Source organism: Dermacentor albipictus, unplaced genomic scaffold (assembly GCF_038994185.2).
Source record: "Dermacentor albipictus isolate Rhodes 1998 colony unplaced genomic scaffold, USDA_Dalb.pri_finalv2 scaffold_17, whole genome shotgun sequence".
Taxonomy (NCBI): domain Eukaryota; kingdom Metazoa; phylum Arthropoda; class Arachnida; order Ixodida; family Ixodidae; genus Dermacentor; species Dermacentor albipictus.
In genome coordinates, this window is record NW_027225571.1 from 174,129 (window position 1) to 194,027 (window position 19,899).

Below are 19,899 nucleotides of genomic sequence, written 5' to 3' on the forward strand. Positions count from 1 at the left end.
CTCGGCCCCTGGTTGTCTGCTCTGTAGTCTGCACATGTGGGCCGTGAGTTGTGCTTCTCTTAGTTCTGCAAGCGTGTTCTACAGTCCCATAGCTTGGAGGTTTTTCGGCTGAGGTGTTTCGGGGTCATCGGAGCGCAGTTTTGTACACCTTGCCTATTATAGAATCCACCTGTTGGATTTCGCTCTTGCTGTGGCTGGGGTACGGGAGGCTATATGTCATTCCGCTGTCCACCAAACTTCTAACTAGCTTGAGTGCGTCTTCTTCTCGCCAGCCATGCTGTCTGTTCAAGACTCGAGTGATCACGCCTGCGATTTGCGATTGTTGATGCCGTTAGTAGCGTAAGGAACAGCACTAGTTTGACTGTAGCCACGTCCCTAGGATTCGTATGATTTTTCTGGCATTATGACACACCACCAGGGCATCCATGTCTTCGAGCACGCCAGCGGTAAGACCAACTCAGCATACCGCAGTCAGTACGATTCTATTTGTACCAGAACTCGCTACCGACAACCTGAGGCGACTCAACAGACAGTCCGTATCGGTGCAACTTAAAGCCATGGCGCCAAATCAGATAGCAGACGTTAGAGTCAACACACGAAAAAATGTTGGCTATCGACGTCACACATGAGACTGTGCTGAGAAATTTTACTACATTTACAGAACTAGGTGGCGTTAAGCTCCGCTCGTACATTCCCCAGAACAGTGGTTCAACTACTGGTGTCGTCTACGACGTGGACGTCTCCATCTCAAGCGCCGACTTGCCGATCCTAGTGAAGCCTGCCGTTGATGGCGTCGCCATAACACATGTGTATCGCCTCGGCACATCCCGCTGTGTGAAAATTATATTCAAGGGCGAGACTCTCCCTTCGCACGTCAAGGTAGGCCACTTTAGACACCCTGTGCAACCATTCATCCCAAGGCCACTGCAATGCCGTAATTGTATGAGACTGGGACACGTGAGTGCGGTGTGCGAGAACACGAGAGTTTGCTCACGCTGCAGCGAGCCCCACGCTGCAGACTTGTGCAGTCATGGTTCTCTAATGCACCAATTGCCATGAGTCCCATGATGCTCCCTCGAAGGACTGCCCCGAAATGAAGAAGGAAAAGGCGATCTTGAAGCAGATGGCGTGAGACCATTCGTCTCGTCGAGAAGCTGTTGCGGCAGTAAGAAAGCGACGCTCCCGAGGCCGCCGGACTTCAAAGAACGCTGATACCTCTATGAAGAGTACGTCCCATCCGACATCACCCCCTCCTCGGCCCCCTAGGCCTGGGGCAATTCAATCTAAATCGGACAAGGCCATGGCGGAGAACAATACAACTTGGTCCTCACTACTAAAGCAACAGCCAAAGCCAGAACAACAGCGGAAGCCGAAGCCACAGCTGATGCCGCAGCCGATGCCACAGTCGGTGGCCCGGCCGATGCCACATCTGGAAGAGATGCCACAGCCGGAGGCGATACCGCAGCCGATGCCACAGCCGGAGGCGATGCCGCAGCTGATGCCACAACCCGAGCCGGAGCCACGTCAAGTGATACAGCTGCACACGGCTGTAGAGCGAATAGCGTGGGTTCCTGACAAATTGCCCGAAGAATACCGGCAAGTCGTTATGATGCTCCGGTCCCTGATGAATACCCTTCGAATACTCTTAAATAACATGCACACTCCGTCAGCGCGAAGTGCAATGCAAGTGCTGGATGCTCTCAATTCAGTACTTGCAACTCTTGAGTAAGCATCATGGTTCACCCGCATCATTATATTCGCACTGAAGTCAGAACGGCCGGGGCTTAGCTTAAAATATACTGCCACGTAATGCAACGTACTGCTGACGCCCACCAGATCCTTGGTCTTCACTGGTAACTTCAACGTGCATCACCAGCTATGAACCACCAAGACTGACGGCAGCCTAACGTATCGACGGAGCACTTGCTTTGACTTGACTGATTTCCAAGCACTTCGCTGCGTGCACAGACAGTGTTCCCTCTATCCCGCTTTCTTTCTTTTTGTTCCCCCTTTCCCTTCCCCCAGTGTAGGGTAGCAAACCGGACGCTCGTCTGGTTGACCTCCCTGCCTTTCCTCTCTTTGCTCTCTCTCTTTCTGGCATCGGTGTTTTTTCCAGGTAGACCTTAAGTCGCAGCTCTTCACTGGTCGGGAACATTCGGTTTTGTTTTCCGCTCCATAGACGCAGGAGCTCTTAATTTGCAGTCGATCGCTCGCTAGTCCTATTTCTTTAACGAAGTTTTCAACAGAGGTGGACGCTTTATAGCTTCTCTTCTTTTTCGCCGAGTGAGACCGTCTTGGTCCATATGGTGATGTGGTTGGCAGAAGTTGTGTGTTGTATGCCGCCAATTTCCCATAGTGTTCGTGCCAGTTAGGTCGTTGCCACGTTCAATAGCGTGGGCGAGATGACTGACCCTTGCGGTGTTCTCTTGTTAGGCTTTTGAAACTTCTCCGACCGAAGTTTTCCCATGCCTATGGTTGCCGTTCTGTTTGACAGAAAAGCCTTGACGTAGCCGTCAATCCTTCCTCCGCATTTCAGGTCGTCCAAACCCGTGAGGGTTGCTTTGTGGCTTACATTGTCGAATGCCCCTTTGATGTCTAGGGCCATTATTATGTTTTCTTCCTACCTTGGAACTTTCTGGAGTACTTCATATATTTCGAGGAGTGCGTCCGGTGTTGATAGCTTTGTTCTGAAGCCGAATTTTGTGTGGGGAACTATTTCTTTGTCTTGCATTTAATTTTGTAGCCTTTGGGTTACTACTCGCTCGTACAACTTCCCCAGGCATGATGTAAGCGAGATTGGTCTGAGGCTTCTATTTGGGGTTTCTTGCCTGGCTTAGGTATCATTACCACTTCGGCATAATTCCACTCCTCCGGGACTGTTTCTGCTTTCCAATGTTTGTTCATGAATTTGGTTAATTCGGTAACCATTTCACCACTGCGGTTAGCGCGTTGTTTATCTCATCCGCACCCGCAGCCGTGTTCTTTGTGGTGTTTCGTGTGGCCGCGTAGACCTCTTCTTACGTTATGGGTCTATCCAGCTTAGCATTCTCGTCTCCCCGGTACGGCCCTGTGTAGCTTGGAAGGTTCGTATTTCCAAAGACTTGGTTCGTACCTTCTCTAAAAGCTCTGAGCCCGGTCCCTCAAATTGGTAGATCAGCCGCTATAAAACTTGTTTGTTTTCTGACTTGGTTTTGGTCGGGTAGATGAGTGCTCTTAGGAGACGCCAGGTTTTCGCCGTGCCTAGCGTCCCCTTGAGCGAGTTATTTAGTTGTTCCCAATTTAGTTTCGCGAATTTTGGGTCGTATTCTTCAGATTTCGCCGTGATCTCGGCGATCTTGAGCCTAAGTTTTCCGTTATACTGTTGCTTCCTCCATCTCCTCGTGATGCCGCGACTAGCTTCCCAGAGCCTAAGTGGCCGTCCGTCCACCTCGGGTGTTTCTGCTGTTCGGTTTACCTTCTGGGTTTATCTGTCTTGTGTCTTTTTTAGCATGCTTCCCCATGCCTCTAGCGTTTGTATGCCGGCCTGGTTGCTATCGCGTGCTTCTCGGAATGCGTTCCAGTTCGTTATATTTGCCTTGCTTATCTGGCACCTCACCCTGTCTGAGGTTACCTGGGTCTTCAGTATGTAATGGTCGGTACCCAAATTTTCCATTAGGTTTTCCCATTGCGAGCCTCCGCTTTCCCTTACGAAAGCGACGTCGGGGCAGGTGTCGACGCTGACGCTGTTTCCTATTCTTGTTGGGTTCGCTGGGCTGGTCGTTAGGTCGCAGTTGAATTTCTTCACTGATTCTGCTATTTATTTCTCATTGAAGTTGTCCTTTTGGTACCACCAGCTCTTGCCCATGGCGTTTAAGTTGCCAAGGATGACTAGCGTATTGCCATTCGCTAGCTTGTGGGCTTCGTGGAAAAGTTCATGAAATTGGACTTTTCACCGTTTCGGTCGACTGTAGACGTTGACAATAAGTATACTTCCCCCTTTTCCCTTTTTCTTAGATATGATTTTTATTAGCGCATGTTTTATGTGTGAGCTTTTGATGCTATTCTGTTTCAGAGCTATAATCACCTTGCTGACTAGGGTTGCTACTTTTCCTGCCATTTTGGTGTCGTAGCAGTCGTATCCCGTTAGAGTTGATTTCGTGCCCGTTTCCTGCTATGCGATTACATCGAGTGGTATCAGCTGTGTATTAATAAATTGTTTGATGAGACCCTGTTTCTTGCGGCAGCCTCTGAAGTTCCGTTGCCAAATTTCTAGGTTTTCTTGTTTGCTTTGGTTTGTGTTAGCCATAGTTTAAGCTGTTGAGGGGGTGAGGTTGTTTGTTCCCTGGTTCGCGGTCTTGTTGGCGAAAGCTGCCAGCGCGGGGCGGTTGTACGTCCTCTCCCTGATGTTTTCGGTGTTTTCGCGTGCGTGTTATGCTCTTGATTTCAATGAGCTGTCCCTGGAATTGTGTTTTCACCTGCTGTATTCGTTTTATCATTAATTGAGTGATTTGCAGCATCCTCTGCTGCATTTGTTGTTGTCGTCCTTGCTTGAGATTCGAACTCTCCTTTTCGCTCATTTGTGGTGATGAGTCTATTTGTGGCGTGTTCTGTCGTGGAGGGCTAAGCGACCTCGGCTCTCGCTTCTGCTCTCGGTCTGTGTTTTTCAGCTCCTCGATTCTGCATTCTAGCTCGCTTTGTTCGACGCGGGCAAGCTCTAGTTCACGCCTGAGCGCCTGTCTCTCCGCGTCATTTTGTTCAAGAGCGCCGTTATTCCGCTCATTCAGTCTTATTATTACCCAAGTGCGGAGCATTGTCTGAAGCAACTGCACTCCAGCTTACCTTGCTTACGTGAAACATCCTGTAGTGCTTCAGCGGCAGAACGGCGGCTTATCCACGATGAGGTACGTGACATGCTAGCGCGTGTCGTGTCTCAAACATCCACAGTACGCGGCAACTTCTAGTTGTACTAAGGTAATAGAAAGATAATTCTACTCGGTTCCTTGTCGAGCGTCAGAAGGACTACACGTAAGGACCTATATATGTTGCAACGTATTGACCATGCGCTCGACTGCTTGCAGGCCACTGAGCATTTCCCATATTTCTCAACTTCCCTGCTTGCTGCTCCCGTAGACACTAGCGCCACAGTTTCATCCGGTAATTGTATGAAATGCTATGCCCTGTCACCATTTCTTATCGACCTATGACAATGTTTGTGAAAGCTGATGGATTATATAAATTTAGCGCCATACCGTTCAACTTGCACCATGCTATTAGATTCGTCGGACGATCTACCGCTGTCAACCAGATGTAGGAGTCGCCGGACGACCTCGCCACTGCCACCATTTGAAGGAGTTGAAGGTCGTAGAGAGGAACTCGGTGAACAGGATTTATTTACATTAGTTACATCTTAGACAAGACATATATCGACAGTCTAGCGTGACTCCCATATGGAGCCAGCAAGACTAACATACAGCAAACAGCTTACGAGCACACACCTCACGAGTACATTTCGAGCACGACAACGAGCACTCAGCTCCCGACGACGAGCACACTCTTGCAGCCGACAACCGCTGCTTATAAGCACTTGGTCCCCCCCTTGATTCCAAGCGAACGGAAACGTTCGTCCAGTCATCGTTCGACGTCACCGTTCGACGTCACCGAAGATGACCCGCACTTTTGGAGGTGGAGGAGGGCTCACATACACGTGCCGCACACACACACTGGTGTAATGGCCAAGATATAGTCCGGCGTTTTCGGCGCGCCAGGCCGCGGCAGGCGAAGTCGGATACGCTGCGCTAGCGACGCCAGGGGTGCAAGAAATTTGCTTCCTCTATAGTTCGGCGTGCGCGCGCAGCTCGAGGCTGGCGCCATCTGTGCGTCCGGGAGCGCAACTTCACCGCCGCGGCGAACAGCTGTTTACATGGCGCATGCGCGTCTTGCATATACCCTCGCCGTTCGGGTATCGTGCGCGCTTCTCGTTCCGGGCGCTGTTTGTGCGCTAAAATGAAAACTTTTGCGGGATGGCGTTAACTTGTCCTGACAGCCAGAAAAAAAAACATAAGGTTTCACGTGCGAAAAGCACTTTCTTTCTGACCTGGGGTTCTTTAACGTGTACCTAAATCTAAGCACACGGGTGTTTTTCGCGTTTCACCCCCATCGAAATGCGGCCGCCGTGCCTGACAGCCAGAACATCGCACTCATATTGCTAGTACTTCGGCTACGTCAAAAACGGAAGCGGACCATGTATGTACATGTGAAAGCTATTCGACAAGCGCCCTCAACTCGGCGACTACCACCAGCTAGTACAGGAGCTGCGAAATGCAGCTTACCTGTGGCGAGACCACACTGCTTTCGTATAGCTTCCCACGCGTTGTTCTTGCGCTCTGTGTCACGGTAGTCCATGCGTTTCACATCGTATACACGTGGAAGGTTGCAAATCGCTCCAAGCAGGCGTCCTCACTCGCGCTGTCATCCCACACGGATGTTGAAAAAACCACAGCCGCACTGTCAGTACGCGCGCCGCAGGCCGCCATTCTGCTCGCTGCCGCTGCAGCGCGCAGTGCATTCTGGTCTAGCGGCAGCCGCGTGAAATAGAACACGCTCTATGTCCGCGCCGGCGGCGTTGTGCTCGCCAAGCGCGCCTGGGCACGCCGGCTACGCCGTGACGCCGGACTGTAGAGTGCGCGCTTATCACCGACGTCGCTTAACCGCGACGCGCGTGGCCGCGCGCGCGCGTTACGCCGGACTATATCTTGCCCTTAAAGGTCCGGAGCCGACGTCAGAGGTGCTTTGTAGAACTCTGCTCCGTCCCGGGTGGCGCGGCCGGGTACCACATTGTCTGGTGTCTCGAAAAGCTCATGGGGAGGTTCCGCCAATTACCTCCCCTCGAGAACTCCCCTGAGCTAACCCCGCGCCACGTGGCTGCCGGTTATTCGCAGTTCTCTGAAGTGCGCCCCGTCCGGTTGGATTGGAACACGTGCAGCGGGCTGAAATAGCTAGCACGTTGTCACCCCGTACGGCCATTCCTAACAATGCGCGCGTCAGTTTTTCAGCGCACGAGAACTATTCTTCACTGTGAGATAGGGGACATGTGTTCGTGCAATCATGAGAACATCTCAGCTTTTTCTCCGTATAATTGGACTCTTCTCGCTCGCAACAATTTCGCAAGCTTTTGAACCGCTCTGAGAAGCGTCGCCAATGCACCAGAGATGACAACGCTCCTGCTGTCGTGCCTATATTGCTTTCGCCTGGCCAGCAATTCTTTAGTCTTTGTCTGGCAGGAGTAAGAATACCACGCTATAACCAAAGCTTTGGGCGTCCATTTGAGCAGGATCTCACTATTTATTGAAGAACTGTCGCTTTACCTTTCTATTCATTTATCACAGCTGCTGCCCGAATTGCACACAAATGAGAATATGGATGATAAGTGATACAGACATAACAGAAAAGTACACCTGATTTCGTTCTGAAATACTGAGAAAGATTTCGCGGCTCCTTCCTCCAGGTAATTTCTAACAGTAGACGAACTTGTAGCGTGGATAAAGCATTTTAAAATACAATGACGGCAGCCGTTGCTGCCTGACTTCTTAGGCAGTTGAATGTAGAGAAGGAAGCTGCACCTTTTGATTCCATGGATTCCATTGGGTGGAGAAGAGCACTTTTAAGTAGACGGAAACGCGGCATCTTGGTTTAGTGGTTGCATGCCCTTTACGGCATAGCTGGCAATACTGAAACTGACCAAGTTGCTTTTTGGGATGGCGCACCGCTTCGCATCCTAACTGGCGCCCGCGCCATTCCAACGAAGGGACACGTCGACCCTCGTGGGTATACCGTTGCGTGGCCCTCTCAACGTGCTATTTAGTGCAATGCGCAGCAACAGGGTGATCGGCAACAACCCTCATTCAAATCGCTAACCTAAAATGTCGCTTTCACATGCAAAGTGACCTCTGAATACCTTACAAGTGTATTCCGTACTCGTTTAATTTTTGTTTCTCTCACAAATTGAAGTTAGAGGGCGTACAGGGGCGTAGCCAAGGGAGGGGGGTGTTTATGGGGCTTCGGCCCCTCGCACCCCCTCCCCAGATGTTTTTTTCGTTCTGTCATGCGCTGCCGACCAAAACAACCCCTGGCGCCGGAAATCTTTCTGGATATTGTCTAGAATGTCTTTTTCACGCTCGAAAAGACATTTGCGCGCAAACATTGCTATTTCGCACCGGTTTTCTCTGAAATGACCATGCACCCGGAATCACATGACGCAAGGGCAAAGTTTCAATGGCGTTTTGATGGCGAGCGGGTTCGTCGCAGCATCTCGCTGAGGCCGCGGAATCTACGGAGCGCATGGATCTCAATTCCGAAACTTTATGGGTGTAAAGTTCCCATAGTATTGACATTTGCAAAGCCGTGCTTTATGTTTTCAATAGCGGAACTTTGTGGGTTTAGTGTTCTTATAGGGACTTGACGCCAACGGTGCATAGACTTTTCTAAAGGCGTACATCCGACCATACAACGAGACAAGCTAAATCAACACAATCAGCCAAGTTAACTAAGCACGTGACGAGGTCCGATGAGACGAAGCGCTGTGGCGGTTCATTTGTGCCGTCATGTCACAGAAAGGAATATTAACATTTTTTTTTCACCTGCGCTAAAGCATCCGTGTCAAGATGTTAATGACAGCAAAGGTAACTACGTTCTTATTTATTTTTTCTACTTTCACTTTTATTCGCGACGACACATTGAGCCTCTTCAATTTTGTTGTTCTCGCTACCCGCGGGCTGCCAGAGACAGCCAGAGCGCATACGTTTTTCTCGTGTTGCCCCGACCACCTCGCGGCGCACTTCGGTACACGTTCGTTTTTCTCTGACCGAGTGGATTTTCGGCTGCCAGAGTTTTCGCCGCTTTCTGGCCAGCAGACGAGAAAAAGAAACAATGGATGCTCGCCGGCATCACTGTGGGGACTCGACGCATTGCAACGCGTTAACTTAAGCGCAACCTCACCAGAAAGTCTTGTCTCGCCGGTGTAGGATACCGAATAGTATGCGTAGGGTTCTTTGTGGATCAATTAAGTGTCTCAAGTTTTCTCCCATATTCCTTCTGTAGCCACATTTGGTGCCCAAAGTAGCCGTTCGATTGTGGCGAACATGCTTTCCCTTGCCTTTTATTTTTTTCATTACGGTGCCCCCACCCCACAAAGGAAAAAAAAAAACATTGTGGTGGCGCAGTGAATCGTATCAAGATGAATGTTCGATTTTGTTACTTTTTTGTGGAAAGTAATGGGCCACGGGACGCTTCAATTGCCGGATATTCTTATTATATTATTGCGATAGCAATTATGTGGACACTCCAGGCTCATTCCTGCCATTGCCGTCGCCCTCATGTTCCGTATAAGGATGTCCTATGCGATAACATCGTGACCGCGCGCCGCTTGCTGTATGTGCGAGTGAAAACGCAGGAGCGTGGTAGTAGCATGGGTGAACCAACGATGGTGGCTCAGTCTTGTGTGCGCAAGGGAGAAAAGCGGGTAGGAAGCGCGACGCCTTCCGTCGCGCGCGATACGTCAGGGGGAATGGAGGGAGTGGGGGCGGGCCTTACTCCTCTGTGATCTGTGAATCTGTGATTGCGCAACATGTTTATTTGCCTTGTTTGACCCATTATATACCATGACTTTTTCTTAGATACGTAGATTTATTGGAGACTTATACGTATGTTTAGATATCTCGTTGCGAGGTATTTTGTATACGTGCAGAGAACTTTGTTTCCAGTGGCGCTTTTTTGCCCTTTATCAAGCTGTATCTTCGCATTTGTATATTCCATTGTATCTTCGCATTTCTAATGCACGGGGTAGTCAAATGAAAGTGAGCCAACCCACCCCGCGCAATAATGGTTGGGTTCATTATCTCCAAGGAATGCGCGTAGAACTCAGGAATCTCTCATTGGAAAAAAGTGGCCCGCAGGTGTCGGGACAAAATTTATTTGATGCTTTCACACACTGGGTTGAACATGGTTGCGTGACATAATGAACGCTCCAAAAGTTCAACAATGTGGTCTCGTGAGGTTTTTACAGCTGAAGGTGTTTCCCAAAAAGAAATTAGTCGCTGTATGGCTGCCGTGTACGTTGAACATTGCATTTCATTGGTCACTGTGAAGCGTTGGAGCAAACTGTTCAAAGAAGGGCGTGAAAGTTGCAGAGACAATCGAAGACCTGGCCAAAGCCACCGTGTAATCACCCCCAACACAATTGCAAAAGTTAATTAGATTAGCTGATTAGACAAGAATGGAGCATAAGCATCGATGAACTGGCATAGCGTGCGAACTCAGTCGCAGTTCGGTTCACACCATAATTCATGAACATCTCTGTCATCGGCTTTTGTGTACTGTGTGCGCAATGGGTGCCCAAGATCTTGAACCACCGCCAGAAGACGGAGAGGTTCGGAACTGCTTTGACTCATCTGATCCGGTATCACAATGAGGGTGACGACTCCTTGTCTGCAATTGTGACCGGGGACGAATCATGCTGTCACTACTACGAGCCTGAAACACGACGGCAAAGCTTACAGTGGGTACATTCGAATTCAACAGCCTCAAAGAAAGCGAAGGTCGTCATTTCTGGACGGAAATGTGTTGTTGACTTTTCTGTTTTTGATCGTCAGGGGCCATTACTGATCGAATTTCCAAAACCTGGAGAGACTATCAATCATATCCGATATTGTGAAACGCCAGATGAGCTGCGTGTCGCAATCAAGAACAAATGGCTTGGAAAATTCACGAATGGGGTCATCTTGCTCCACGACAATACCCATCCCCATGTAGCGGATGTGGTTAACACAAAACTGGGAAAGTTCAAGTGGTAAACGCTGCAACATCCGCCACACAGCCAAAACCTGTCGCCTTGCGATTTCCACATTTTGGGGTAATTGAAAAACCAGCTTAAGCGAACCAGATTCGTGTCGGTCAATGACTTCAAAGAGTCAGTTAGACTTTTTCAAGCAGCACCACAAGGAGTTTTATGAGAAGGGAATCGCGCGACTCATCAAACAGCGGGACAAATGCCTTATGCTCATACAGAGTACTTTTAAATAAAGTACCTCATTTGTCATATATTCACACTTGCTCACTTTCATTTCACTCTCCTTCGTGTATTTTGCAGTACTCCTGCTTATAATATGTGCTCTGTGTGGCAACTTTATTGTGGGTGCAATAATTCAAAGTACACGACCGGTGACAACTGCACCTGCGCAATACGTTGTACCAAAGGGAACGTCATTGAAATTTTGGCCTACCGGTTGGATATGTACAAAAATGTAAACAAGGTTATAGAATTATAACGTTTCATTGACATATGTCTTCAACTTGTTCATTTCATGGCCTTTCATATCATATCACATTTTTTTCATATCAGCGGCATGCACTGCTTTGCTGGCTTCGAAATGCTATAGTTGTAAAGTTCGTGTGGTATTTTCTCTAATTATTAAATATACCAAAAACCTGGAAGCATTGCTAACAGTTCTTTTGGGCAGAATTTTTGGATCATACGAGTATATTGTTTTATCAAAAATACACATTTTACTTTACTTGACAGTGCATAGCGTTTAAGAATTTGGTTGCAGCATCTTCGGCAATGGCAATGCAGCTTTATTCGTGAATTTGATTCCTTGACAAATTTGGTAAGAAGGCCGAACTGCAACATGAGCACTCCCCCCCCCCCCCCCCCACTTTCCCACCAAACAAATTTTCTGGCTACGCCGCTGAGGGCGTAGCATACCTTAGTGACTATGGCATTGCGCTAGTGAGCTCGACGTCCCTGGTTGAATTAATCCAAACTCCCCCCATTATCACGCGCTTCATCAACTTGCCTAGTTTTGGCACGTAAAGCCTTAGAACTTCATTAAAGTTATTAAACTGCTTTTGAAGCCATCACCGCAGTGTAGTGCGTAATGTGCGCGATGACTTGCGCCGTTTTATGCTCCTCAACCTACTTTGGGACTAAAAGACCAGTGCTAAAATCTCCTTTAAACTTGCGTGGCAGCTCCCTCGAGCTGAGACCCATTAATTTACCTTGGAGCCGCATTGTTGGTGCAAGTTGTATCAGAAGGCAATTCTCATATTTTGCTTCCTATAGAAAAAAGTGTCGTTTAAAAGCAGTAGTCTTCGCCCACACGTAGACCCTTTTGGTCAGTTATAGACATCGTACAGTTACGACATGGTAAAACTGAAAGTATTTTCTTGCAGGGTGACAGTTGAAGCCGAAGGAGCCCAAGAAGAGCCGAAAAGAAACGAGGAGGGCGGCCCGTCCCACAAGTGCCAAGTGTGCGAGAAGACTTTCGCCTGGAAGTCATCTCTCCTAGCGCACAAACTCACGCACAGTTTCGAAAGGCCACATGAGTGTAGTGAGTGCGGCAAGAAATTTGCCAGAAAAAGTGATCTTACGAGACATCTGCACACACACGCAGAGAGCAGGCCGTACGCTTGCCATGAGTGTACAAAAGCTTTCAAGGAGAAAGCTGCGCTGGACGTCCATATGAGGACTCACACAGGAGAACGGCCGTTCAAGTGTGCCGAGTGCGGCCGCGAATTTTCGCAGGCAGGTAACCTCAGTCGACACCGGCTAACGCACTCTGATGAGAAACCACATGAGTGTCCCGAGTGCGGCCGCAAATTTTCGCAGGCAGGTAGCCTCAGTCGACACCGGCGAACGCACTCTGATGAGAAACCACATGAGTGTCTCGAATGTGGCCGCAAATTTTCGCAGAAACATAGCGTCAGTCGACACCGGCGAACGCACTCTGATGAGAAACCACATGAGTGTCCCGAGTGCGGCCGCAAATTTTCGCAGACAGGTAACCTCAGTCGACACCGGCGAACGCACTCTGTTGAGAAAACATGAGTGTCCCGAATGCGGCCGCAAATATTTTTTTTTAAAAAGAAGCCTAACAAGCCACAGGCGGGTGCATGCTGTGCAGAGTGATTAGAAGTGCGTTTTTGGGGGGATGCTACTTTCAGTATTGAGTGTATGCACAGAAATCGCATTTTCTGGAATGCACTTTTCATCGCACTTTTCAGCTAGTCGTAAAAAGTTACGTGAGCATGCCTTTCTCATAGTTCCCCCACTGGTATGCATGTTTGGACGAATGGAAGAATTTCCACCAGAAATCGTTTAGTATTTTTCATCTCACAACAATATAAGCAGATCGGAATGAACAAGCAGCCCTCGTTCTGTATTTTAGAAATTTGCGACATGACAAGCGCTTGCACGGCATTTTTTTATTGCTTTATTCACCTGAGAGCGCGAATCAGAGAGTCTTTGTCTGTATTTTTATTAGCCAAAGTAAGGTACATACAGGTACTTACGAATATGCCCACTATATATTCCACGTATCTTGCACTATCTTTCCACATTCGAAAACTGATTCAGACATTTGTCCCATCGCAGGTCTAAATTATAGATGCCCCTGTCGTCAGTCAATGACGCACGCGCCTTCCCCGATCGCTCATTTTCGTGCAAGTCTTCACGGCCTTTTGCGTACTCAACACTACCACCTCACACTTCTCAACGCGAGACTCCATTCCTCATACGTGGCTGCATTTCCTTGTTGACTACGATGGGCGTTAGTTTCTTGCTCCATAGAAAATGAATCACACTTCGTTGCTCGTACGCCGTTGACGTGTGAAGCACAACCGCCATCTTCAACAACTGACAGCAGCGCCGTGCCGTGGAGCTACCGGCAGATAGGGCCGGGCCTGTCGACAAAAGGTACACCACTGGGAATGGTTATATCGACTACGCATTTGCAGCCATAATTTGCTTTAAAAAATAGGGTCAAAGACTGTCTGATTTGCTCTCGTAGAACAAAGCTGAATCAACAACTTTCGTACTCCGTGTAGCAGGTTTTTCAGCCGTTTTAGGCTAGAAAATGCCAATTTTCCTGTACAGCCTCTTTCCTTTCTTTAGCTGCTTCTGTTTGCTGTAGTACAGCATTCGTCTGAAGTTATGCCTTCTCACCAACAAAAGCAAAACTAGAAATAGGATTTGGAAAAGTCAAGTGTTCGTCCCCGTCTGCTACTTGTGGTTCCTTGAATTACTGCATAAGAGAACGAAGCCCGCTTTGTCTGCCGTAAAATAAACCGGCAAGTATGTTTCGATCAGATTTCGTTGCCAGCCAAATGTTAACATTGGACCGTGATGACGTGGCTAAACTGACGCCATGAAATCGCACCCTTTCGTTCATTTTACAAAAGAAATATGCCGGTTTCGTTCAATGGTAACATTATTAAGAGCGCTGCAAACCAGTCGTATGAGAGTGCACAGACGTCATTTTAGAGACGGTCTTTTGGCGAGTTACCCCCACTTTTTCGTATTGGGTGCATATGTTTCAACCCTATTTCGTGGGTCAATCCCAGATATGGTGCATCGTCAAAATGTTTCCAGATTTCGACGATCGATGTGCTACTGATAGTACCGGTGATCGCGGTAGTATCGATACCAATGGTACCAGTGGTATTTGTTGCATTCACATCGTGAAATGTGTTACCCTTGTCATGTGTTGTCGATTTGCAGCGGTGAACGGATAAAGCGGGCTACGTATGTGCAACCTGGTTCCACCTGTATATATGTGCGTGCGCCCTATCAAATGTGTATTTGTTGTTCCGAGGGCTGCCCGGTGGGCACGTCGTCATAATGTACGAAGGATGGGATGCCAGCTGGGGCTTTGAAGGTAGAAACCAGAAGTGGCCCGATGCGAGGCAAGCACCCGTAGTGCGATCCGGTTACAGCCGAAACTTAGACGTTTTCCTCGAGCATTTCGAATGCTTTGTTGCTCTGAACAACCTTGCCTACTTTTTTTCAGTGAGGCCTAAGGATAGTTTGTACCGTTTAGGGCTTGTGCCTAAACAATACTCGGCACTTATGCGTACGTTGCTTGCTTTTCTTTACCGATGCGCGCGAGGAAATTTCACTTATCCAAAGCCATGTCTGCATGCACCTGGCACAACTTCCTAGGCATGATAGTGACACATGAACTGGTTTATCTTTTACGGGTGAGCGCTTTTACCAACCACGAAATGTTATCGCTCAGCACAGGACGTGCCTGCATGTATCAGAAATTTCTGGAATGTTATCGATGGTTCCATCCGCTGTCTGTGGCCGATCCTTGTGTAATCACATTGCATGTGTGCGCGACGCGAATGATGTAGAACTTTGTGGAAGACACGCGGGTCCGAGCGACTACTCTGGAACATTCGACGGGTGATGTATAAAAGCCGACGCGCTTGACCCGCAGATCAGATTTTTGACGATCGCCGACCGTGTTCGCCGCTGTCGCCATTCTTTGAGTGTAGCCTGTTTTTGAGGGCACAAGTTCGCCCAATAAAACGCTAGTTTCGTCTTTCTCAGTTGGGCTGCTTTCTTCACCGTCACTACCACTTGACAATAGGAACTAGCGAAATATACGAAATGCTAGTCACGGACGCAGCGAGTATAGCCATGTTTAGAAGAACTTCGCGGTACACACGTCTGTTTCTCCAAGTAGAATCCTGCATGCTTCTCGTGACAATCTGGTTTTGTGTACCCCAGATAAACGCAGATTTAATTCGCCACTATAAAAAACCTGTGTGGAGCGCGAAGCTGGACTGACGAGCAGCTACGGAGACATCTACAGAAGAAGACGACGACGCTCGAGCCATTGCTGATGACGATAGTTTTAGCGAAATCCGAGAACGGCAGCGTAGGGTCCGAAAAAATATTCGCTGTATAAAGCAGTCCACCGGCCTCAGAACGCATAGCCAGCATGAAAATTCACGTACCGCGGAATCTTAAGAGAAAAAATAAAAAAAGTTCTTTCTGCACCCTAGGCAGGCAGCGTGGTATTTCGATGTACAGCATACGCTGGTCTAGAATAAATAACTGTCTTGCACAGTTTTACTGACTGTGGGCCTAGCTGCGTTGCAGAACCTCGGCCGCGCCAGTTTTTGACGGAGCCTGCCACTGAGCACTTCTATTCTTTTTTATATATACTACAGAGAAATTAAAACACTAGGAATTGGAATACAAACTAACCCTAAAACACAGAAAGCCATTGCGACATATGGCAGACATTGCGACATAGGCAGTGGCCTCTTTCGAGTAGTGTAGAAGGGGTCGACCAGCCCATGTGAGGGCGGTGGAACTGAACATGCACCTGAGTCTGCATAAAGCGGAAGATCCAAGGCTGAGATGAAGATGTGCCTCAGCCAAGAGTCCGGGAATTCATATTGCTTTCCCTACTAATCCCCAACAGCGGCCTAGAGCCGTCCCCTTCCTTAAAATAAAGGCTTTATTCATAATTTCATTCATTTATTCTGCACACACAATTTTTTTAATGAAGCCCTTCTAGTCAGTCATGCAGTACATCATCCCGCATAATATTCCGTACAGCCATCGTGACATGATGTACGAAGTATAACTACTTAGCAATCGTGTAATAGATCATTAGTAGCGCAACTGAGGTATAATAAACTTGCCAACACATAAACAACACTGAAATTGCATGTAAATTTTTACTTAAATGTCAGGACTACTTCGAAATTTGGCCTCTTCGCTTTGGGCACCTACCCGAGCTTTCAGTGAAATAGAAAGGCCAGTAGTCAAGGGCGAAATAGTCTTGTTTTGCGGCGCTATGGCAGAATAGGGAATGTTTAGTTTAGTTGGGCCATATTATAGGCTAAGCTGCCATTGTGCTCTTTGATGTACAATGAACGATCACACTGGGCGGGGGGGTGCCAACAAGACACCGATGTTGGCCTGCCGTATGTTGGCGAAAGCGTTTTCCGTCCTATCGGTGCTCCTGTTGCACGGCACAGACGCCAACAGTCAGTAGAGGGATCGCTGACGGCCGTGACGGCGGTGCGTCGGCGGGAACGGACTCGTCGGCAGAGAGTCGGGCGATTTCCTTTCTCGCTGCTACGGCAAGACTTTGCACGGCTGAACATGGCGGTGTGGTCGTCATCCTGCATTGTCATCCTGCATCATCTATGAAGTCGTCATCCAGCATAGTTTCGAACTGGCCCTCCCAGCAGGTGCCATTATTTGCTTTCAGTTTTGTGTACTGATGCTTCGACAGCAGAGAATTAGCGACAACTTGGCGCTGTTTGTGAGATTCATTCTCGGTTGTTTAATCCATTTAGGCCTATCTAGACTCTGATACTAAAGGCGACGTCAGAGCTCAGAGGCCATGTATTATAAATGCTTTCTTTTTTTCTATACAAGGCGCCACAAGACGCATTTGTTTTGGTCTGTCCGTCACCACCAGTGGATGGCTTGACCGGTGGCGAGGGGAGCTGGGACGTGTTGCCCTCGGCTGCCGTGGGAAAGTGGCGAACGAAAGCAAGGGGATCTAGTGCGGTGCAGCTTTGAAGCCCGAGAGGCGGCCAGTAAGCAGACATTTCGCGGGAGCTTGCTCTTCATGCAACGAGATCTATGGGCACGACATGTGTTCGAATATCCGACGGTGACATGCCTTTACAGGGCGTGGGTGAAGCGTGTCTACCGATTGGAGAAGCTGTTTGGTTTCTTCAAGGAACCGCCGAACGCAGAGGGGGGACAAGCTTACGCATAGGTGGTGGGCCGGAGGGTGACGGAAGAGGAGGGACGCAGATGGCGATAACGGTAAGATGACAAGCCCACACTCGCCTTATACCGTCACACAAACCCAGTATTGTCCGATATACCATAAATATTTATAGTCTACTGAGCAATGTGAACCACTAGCCCAACAAAATGTACTTCTGGATTGCAATATTGCCGCCGTGCGCTTGTACGAGAAGACCCTGGGAAGCGCTCTGCTGTTCGAGGCGAGGGCGGGAGCCCTTCGAAGTCTTGTGCGCATGAAAACATACACAACAATGCTTGTGACCAGTCTCTTGAGCCACGCATTAAAAAATAGAGGCGAAACGATTGAACAAACGTGGTTTAAGGTTCAGAGGCGGCAAGCGCCATGCATTGCCGTGAGCCGGCAAATGCGGAAAGGTCTGGCACTTGGACCAGCCTCGGAAACTCTGCCGCATCGGTGGCAGTAAAACCCTTTAAACAAAAAAGTAATGACTTCCTCTGAACTTTGCTCCTTTCTCACTCGCCTACCACGCCTTCGGAGAGTCGACCCTCCTATTTGTCGAAGCGCCGTGTTCATGCGCTAGCGCGCGCTTTTTTGCTCCGTAGCAGACGCCAAACGTCCAAACGAACCCGAAAGTCCAAATGAACCCGAAAGAATGGTTCCGCGGGAATGTCGAGTGGTTGAAGGTACCCAGCAGGCGCGCGTAGAATTTTGTCCCCAGAGCGGTTAAAGATTCAGCATTGGAAGCCTATGAAAAAGACTAAAATTTGTATTCGATTTTGGAAAGAAAACCGGTAGCTGTGATGAAACTGCGGCTGCTATCATAATAGCCGCTACAGCGTCTGTAGTCCGGACCGGCTTTGGAATCTCCGCCGCTTCGATGGCAGAGGTAATTGGCGCCATCCATCAGGAGGGCGGGAAAGCAAATCCGCTTCCCTCGCACGGCCTGTCCGCGCGCGCCGATCCAGGAGGCACTTTGCCCCCCCCCCCCCCCCCCCTTTCAACTCCTCTTCCTTTGCCCTCCCTCACAACTCTCTCGCAACTCCATCACCTTCGACTGTCTCCGCGTGCGCCCGCCGGCCCGGCGCCAGCTTAGTCCGCTGCATAAAGTTTCATGCTTCCTTATCTGCTGTTATCGGGAAGCGTGCACTGCTGTACGTTGATTGGCGTGGGCATCAGGGTTGCCAGGTTTGGCGATTTCTCGCCAAGCTGGCTACATTTAGAGGCTACTGGCTACCAGAAATCGGGCTTGCCGACTTGGCTATTCTCTGGCTACTTTTGGCGGTGGTAATTGTAGTAGATAGTGTCCTAATCACCCCCCCCCCCCGACGGCCCCCACGAAACAACAGCCGCAAACGCCAGATCTTGAAAGCTATGCATTTGTGTCTTGGAAGCTCCGAAAGCAAATTCAGAGCTGAAAATATATCATCCCCACGATATAGTTAGTAGGCCTATTCGACTTATCCTGGGCTGTCCAAGACTGCCCGAGAGCTTTCATATGCAGCGCTTGTTGGCTGAAACCAGCGTTTCGGGCAGTACGGGACTGTCATGGATGGATAATTCAACAGGCCCAAGCAGCTCCTTCTGACTAAGAGGATTAACAGATCATAAAGGAAATGCATTTGCGCCTTTCGTACGACGGAAGGTGGTGTCCCGATAACACCCCCAGGGACGATTACCGATACAGAGAATTACGAGGACCATGGTACTTAGTGCTAGAAATGACTGAGACAACCGAAGACGCGTCACGACATCCAGGACATTAGAGGTGTCATTGTATATGTGACTGTCCGACTGCGTGGAGGAGAGAAAAATGGGTGACGTCATACAGTTTGCACGGGAGCGTTTGAACTGAAATCATAGTGGTTCAAGGACTCCGTGCAGCGAGTTTATTGTACTCAAACTGGCGTCACTGGTTCGGCTAGGAGAAAGCACAGAAATGGGTGACGAAAATTATCAAAGAATATTAGCTGGACATTATGGTAATTATGACACAATAATATGTGATAACATTTGTTTTGTTATTTTTGTTCTCTTGCTCTCGTCGTCAGTTTCGTGGTCCTCGATAGCTGCGTGCTTGTGCTCCGCGATGTTTCACCCGTTTCACGACTCACACCGCTCGTGCATCGTGCAGTGGTACATGAATAGCTCTAAAACAAGCCCTGCAAGGTCCTTCAGGGTGCCTGAAGGCGACAGCTGAGCGAGCAGACCCAAGGACATTAGAAGGCGCACGAACACGGCCCTGTCCACGTGTGTGCTCCATGAGTCTCCGGACGTCGTTGCGCCTTGATTGTGCTACATTTCCCTCTCACCGGTAGAGAAAGCTGACAGATGTTCCTCC

General features: G+C 48.9%; 1 protein-coding gene across 1 annotated transcript; it reads left to right on the forward strand.

The window, feature by feature from the left end:
- The first annotated feature begins 1,219 nt into the window (after nucleotides 1–1,219).
- LOC139052041 (uncharacterized protein UU046-like) lies at nucleotides 1,220–1,729 on the forward strand. Its single transcript, XM_070529110.1, has one exon. It carries the CDS (start codon nucleotides 1,220–1,222, stop codon nucleotides 1,727–1,729), a length of 510 nt encoding a protein of 169 aa, XP_070385211.1.
- Nucleotides 1,730–19,899: the final 18,170 nt, after the last annotated feature.

Bases quoted from the DNA above. Each gene is read 5' to 3' on its own strand.
- LOC139052041 (XM_070529110.1), top strand. From the start codon at position 1,220: ATGAAGAGTACGTCCCATCCGACATCACCCCCTCCTCGGCCCCCTAGG.